The 5842-nt window shown below is 49.0% G+C and overlaps 1 protein-coding gene across 2 annotated transcripts in view; it reads right to left on the reverse strand.

The window, feature by feature from the left end:
- Positions 1-5842, reverse strand: part of EBPL (EBP like) — a 31160-nt gene extending 25318 nt beyond the window's left edge. The window contains exon 1 of one of the 2 annotated variants that reach the window (XM_025364825.1): positions 5511-5842. In XM_025364825.1, coding sequence (XP_025220610.1) covers positions 5511-5723 — 213 coding nt within the window. In that variant the 5' untranslated portion in view covers positions 5724-5842. The remainder of the gene's footprint in view (positions 1-5510) is intronic. The other variant, XM_025364826.1, reaches the window with a different exon arrangement.

Genomic DNA, 5842 nt, shown 5'->3' on the forward strand with positions numbered 1-5842 from the left:
GCGGTGGCTCAAGCCTGTAAACCCAGCACTTTGGGAGGCCGAGACGGGCGGATCACGAGGTCAGGAGATCGAGACCATCCTGGCTAACACGGTGAAACCCCGTCTCTATTAAATACAAAAAAACTAGCCGGGCGAGGTGGCGGGCGCCTGTAGTCCCAGCTACTTGGGAGGCTGAGGCCGGAGAATGGCGTGAACCCGGGAGGCGGAGCTTGCAGTGAGCTAAGATCCGGCCACTGCACTCCAGCCTGGGTGACAGAGCGAGACTCCGTCTCAAAAAAAAAAAAAAAAAAAAAAAATTAGCCGGGCATGGTGGCACGTGCCTGTAATCCCAACTACTCGGGAGGCTGAAGCAGAAGAATCACCTGAACCTGGGAGGCTGAGGTTGCAGTGAGCCAAGATCATGCTATTGCACTCCAGCCTGGGCAAGAGAGTGAGACTTCATCTCAAAACTCCTCCATGGCCAAGCACACATCAGACAGCGAGAGCTGCCCGCCGTGCCTGCACTTTTACCCTTCCTCGGCCATCCTCTCGCCCAGACCTTTATCTTCAAAGGAACCAAGATCCCCCAGCCTGCCCCGAGGTGCCTCTGGAGCTACCCTCCTGCCCTTCCTCCTCCCACCACCAAACTTCTGCAGGACTTTCATCTAATGCCCAGCTTCTCCTCTACCCGGCCTGTAAGTGTTTGGCTTCTGGAGCCTCCCTCCCATCAATCCCACTCTCACCACTGACTTTCTGGTTGCCAGGTGCCTCACCTTTTATTTTCTTTCTTTGTTTTTAATGGTGCTACAGCAATTTATCAGTGTTCTTCAAATTCCATTCTGTGGATCCCAGGACCCCAGCGCCCTCCTGGTTTGTGGTCTTGCCCACTCTCTCCTAGGATAGATATTTTAAAAGATCCTGCTCTTATTCCTCAGCTCTTTTACCCTTCTGTCCTCTCCAGCTCAGCAAAAGCACTCATACCTGGGGCTTCCTGCTATCTCCCCCAACTCAGAAAAGAATTCCCAGCACTCTCTCTTCCGCCTTGACTCTGTCTCTCCAACTCAGTTCATATTTTCAATTGCCTTCTGGCCATTCTCTCTCTCTTCTTTTTGAGATGGGGTCTCACTCTGTCACCCAGGCTGGAGTGCAGTGGCGTAATCATAGCTCACTGCAGCCTCGATCTCCTGGGTTCAAGCAATCCTCCCACTTCAGCCTTCTGAGTAGCTGGGATCACGGGCATGCAGCACCACGCTCAGCTAATTTTTCTGCAGAGATGAGGCCTCACTATGTTAGCAAGGCTGGTCTCGCAACTCCTAGCCTCAAGCAATCCTGCCTCAGCCTCCCGAAGTGCTGATTACAGGTGTGAGCCACTGCCCGGCACTATTCTCTCTTAACCACACACTAGGATCCCCGACTCATAGTTCTAAAGCCAGATTTTGCTGTCTTACTTAATATGCTCACCATTACCCATGTTGCTCAGGCCCTAAGCCCAACATCATGTCCACCCCCAATCTACAAGTGGCCACTTTGACTTACCACATTCTCCCCTGGAAAGTCTCTGTTAGCTTTCCTCCCCATTTTACCTTCCAACACCACCTTGGCTTGCCTCTTTTTTTAAAAAAATGACTCCCCAAACTACAGCAGTTGCTTTTTGTTGATCTTCTTGCCCCTTAACTCCACTCCATCCTTTCCATCCAACCTGCACCATGTTGGGAGACAATTCTCCATGAATATCTCACATCCTGCACTGTCTGGGTCTCTGAGCAAAGACATTTACATCAATTTTAAGACTGTTTCTATAATGAGCCTTTCCAGGGTAGTCAACCTGGGAGAGAGCTCCCTCCAGAGAGGTTCTAGGTGGTAAAGATCAAGACCTCACCTTCTCCTCCTCAGAGGTTTACATTCCTAAGATAAGGTCTCTCCAGAGAGAAGTATGCGCAGGCCACCACCAGCTCACAACAAGATGGACGCGTAGTTCTGGGGTCCCTTTCTTGTAATGCATCCCACTGCATGTACAGGCAGTAACATCTGGCCTTCATTATGTTGCCCCGTGGGGCTTGGGCCTTGGGGAATCAAACTGGACTACCTTGTTAACTTCTAAGTTGGGTAAAATCTCAGACCCTAGAGTTTCTGACTTAACACATCACCACCAAATTATCTTTCTGAAGATCTGCTTTGGCCACGTGATTTCCCTGCTTGAAATCCTTCAATGGCTTCCCACTACAGAATACAGTTCTTACCTGTCACCTTTCCAGCTGGTCCTCTCACTTCTTCCTTATGTAAACCCTGTGCTCCTGTCAATCTGGACCCCAGGATGTGTTCCATACACAGGCATTCATATACTGCCTCATGTTTCTGGACATGCCTGAACGCTATACTTAGATTGCAGAAGAGATAAAATTTTACCCATGAAGCACCAGTGCCTAGGCTGCCACCGTTTCCTTCTTCCAGTATGTTGCCATGGCTCCTTCTGGGTAGGCTGATGGGAAGACAGCCTGCTCTCTGCTGTAGTCATAACGAGATGAACTGATGACCAGTGCTGGGGCCCAAGGTGACCGTGCTCTGGTTGGACATCTGGAAAATGAACTGCCCCTGAGAATGCTTGGCTTGAAACTGTCCAACAGGATAGCTCTCAATTTGATGGCAGCCAAAAAACCTACAGAGCTCTTCTCTTTAAGAAGTGTCAGGGGGTAAGGAGAGGCAACTCATCTTCTAGTGAATAAGTGAGTTGTGGCCGGGCGCGGTGGCTCAAGCCTGTAATCCCAGCACTTTGGGAGGCCGAGACGGGCGGATCACGAGGTCAGGAGATCGAGACCATCCTGGCTGACACGGTGAAACCCCGTCTCTACTAAAAAAATACAAAAAACTAGCCGGGCGAGGTGGCGGGCGCCTGTAGTCCCAGCTACTCGGGAGGCTGAGGCAGGAGAATGGCGTGAACCTGGGAGGCGGAGCTTGCAGTGAGCTGAGATCCGGCCACTGCACTCCAGCCTGGGTGACAGAGCGAGACTCCGTCTCAAAAAAAAAAAAAAAAAAAAAAGTGAGTTGTAATTTTGGTTCTTCCCTAAGCTCTACATCTTAGTCTTAGCTTGTCCCACATTTCTGGGTGTTCTTGCAATAAATTCCCAAGCAAAGACAACATGGGCATGTATTTTCTTGCAGCCTCAACTGCTTAATTCAAGTGCTCTCCCCACTGATCTCTGAGACATGTGTACAAAGACGTTGGTGGATGCATTTTATTGTGGTGGACACAATAAAAATGTGTTCACTAGTATGGGCTGGTTAAGTGATCACATTCATCAAATATAAGATACATCCCAATTTCAGAGACATTAAAATATCAATCAAATGGCCTACAGTAGTTACGTGATATAGTTGATTGTTCTAATATGTGAAAAAATGTGGGTCTTAGACTTGGAGAACTAAGGTATGGTGTATTCACACAGTGGACTACTTTGCAGCTGGGGTAGGTAATGGCATAAAAGGAGGTGTGTGTTGTGTTACCTGTAAAAACCTGTGCTTGAAAAATAAACAGTTTTAAACTAGGGGGTGAACACACGCATATAGTTTAAGTATTTTTACAGCTTTCTGTATGTCTAAGATATGTTATATACTTTTCTTTTTTTTTTCCCAAGCTGGAGTCTTGGAAAAGTCCAAGGCTGGAGTGCAGTGGCTTGATCATGGCTCACTACAACCTCCACCTCCCAGGTTCAAGCAATTATCCTGCCTCAGCCTCCCAACCATCTGGGATTACAGGCACCTGTCACCACATCTGGCTAATTTTTGTATTTTTAGTAGAGATGGGGTTTCACCATGTTGGCCAGGCTGGTCTTGAATTCCTGACCTCGTGATCCACCCGCCTCAGCCTCCCAAAATGCTGAGATTACAGGCATGAGCCACTGTGTCCAATATGTTATAATTATACATATACATTCCGATATGCTATAAAGTTATACCCAGCCAATATGTTATACATTTTTCTCCAAATAGGACTAGCAACATTTTTATGTTATACATTTTTATGTTATACATTTTGTTATACATAACAAATTATGTTATACATTTTTTCTAACTGGGCCTAGCAACCTGCTTTATCTCCCCTGTTCTGTGGGAGACCTCGTGTTCAAGTGATAGCTTAAAAATCAATTCTCAGCTGGTCGCGGTGGCTCACGCCTGTAATCCCAGCACTTTAGGAGGCCAAGGCGGGCAGATCATCCGACGTTAGGGGTTCGAGACCAGTCTGGCCAACATAGTGAAACCTCATCTCTACTAAAAATACAAAAATTAGCCGGGCGTGGTGACAGGCGCCTGTAATCCTAGCTACTCTGGAGGCTGAGGCAGGAGAATCGCTTTAACCCAGGAGGCGGCAGTGCACCGAGATAGTGCCACCACACTCCAGCCTGGGGACAGAGTTAGCCTCTGTCTCAAGAACAAAAAAATAAAAAATAAAAAAATAAAAAAAAAATAAAAAGACAAAAACAAATCAATTCTATAAAGGAGTTGAAACATTCACTGTCCCTTATCTCTACATGTTGCTTATCAGAATAAAAAAAAATTCCAGCAGCATCAGTCATGGGCACAAAGCCAACTCGCAAACATTTACAGAACTCGATGATTACCCAAAACTCAGCTTGCTTTCTCAATACTACTGACTTTAGTTTCACTTAGCCACAGGTGTGTCTAGAGTTAAACAAGGTCAACTTTACAAAAAGATATTTGGGCATAGTTTTTAAAAAACTTAAAAGTGTGTGTGCGCGCGCGCGTGTGGTGGGGCATTTCAATATAAATGCCTTAAACACAACCTTCCTGACTATTTTATAAAATGGGTTGAATCTTTAAGGACACATATTTCCTAAAACCTCGACTGATACACAGAGTGCAAACTTGGGAGCCAGACTAGACCGCCTCAGAATCATGCCAGCTGTGTGGCACTGGAAAGTCACCTAACTTTGCAGCGCCTACCTTCACCTCTGTAAAATGGGAGACAATAATAACTCATTTATGGATGCTGTAAAGATCTGAAATTTTAAACTCAGTAATGCGCCTGGCACATATTAGACGCAGGTGTTTCGTTTGTCTTGGCAAAGGCTTCGGGTTTTGGGCCAATAGCCTTGCTGCCTCTGGAGCAAGCATCTCTCCTTGCACCCTACCCTCTGGGGCATTTAAAAATTACCTCAACTCTACTCTCAATTATTTCCAGTTCAGCATTTATGTGCAGGTTACAAAGCCGAGGAAACTGAGGTTCTAGCCTTTGGGTATCTTCTAAACTAACACAGCACGTACAGAAATTTTTTTAAGTTTGGTGGAGGAATCGGCAGCACAAGGCAAGCGGCGTTCTGTTCACAGACCTGGGAATCAGAACTCTGGGCGCCACGGCCTCCAGGCGCCTCTCGGCTCCCCGCAGACTTCCTGCCCCAGGGGGAGGGGCGGTCAGCTTGCTGCAGAAAGCCGCCGGACCCCCTGCACCCCGCCCTGCCGCCCCCCACTCCCACTCTCTGGAATGGGGAGCGAAGGGTCTAGGCGATAGCACTTACCAGCGCGAAGTGCACCAGCGCGTCGTAGCAGAGCCAGATGAGCGCCCCGCGGTCGGCCACACCCCGCCCGCGGCCCAGGCGCAGGCCCAGAGCGCAGCCCGCCGCCAGCAGCGCGGCGCACAGCAGCAGCGACCCGCCAGCCTCGGCCCCCAGCTCCCACTCAGCGCCCATGCTTCCGGCTCCCGACGCCAGCGGCCCGAGACCATGCGGCATAGGAAAGCCGGGAGAGAAACGACGGGGCGGGGCTGGCCGGAAAGGGGCGGAGCCGGATGGCCAAAGAGGAGCGGAGCTGAATGGCCAAGGCGGTCCGGGGAGGCACGGGGCTCCTCTGC

The sequence above is a fragment of the Theropithecus gelada genome, chromosome 17 (genome assembly GCF_003255815.1).
Source record: "Theropithecus gelada isolate Dixy chromosome 17, Tgel_1.0, whole genome shotgun sequence".
Lineage (NCBI taxonomy): Eukaryota > Metazoa > Chordata > Mammalia > Primates > Cercopithecidae > Theropithecus > Theropithecus gelada.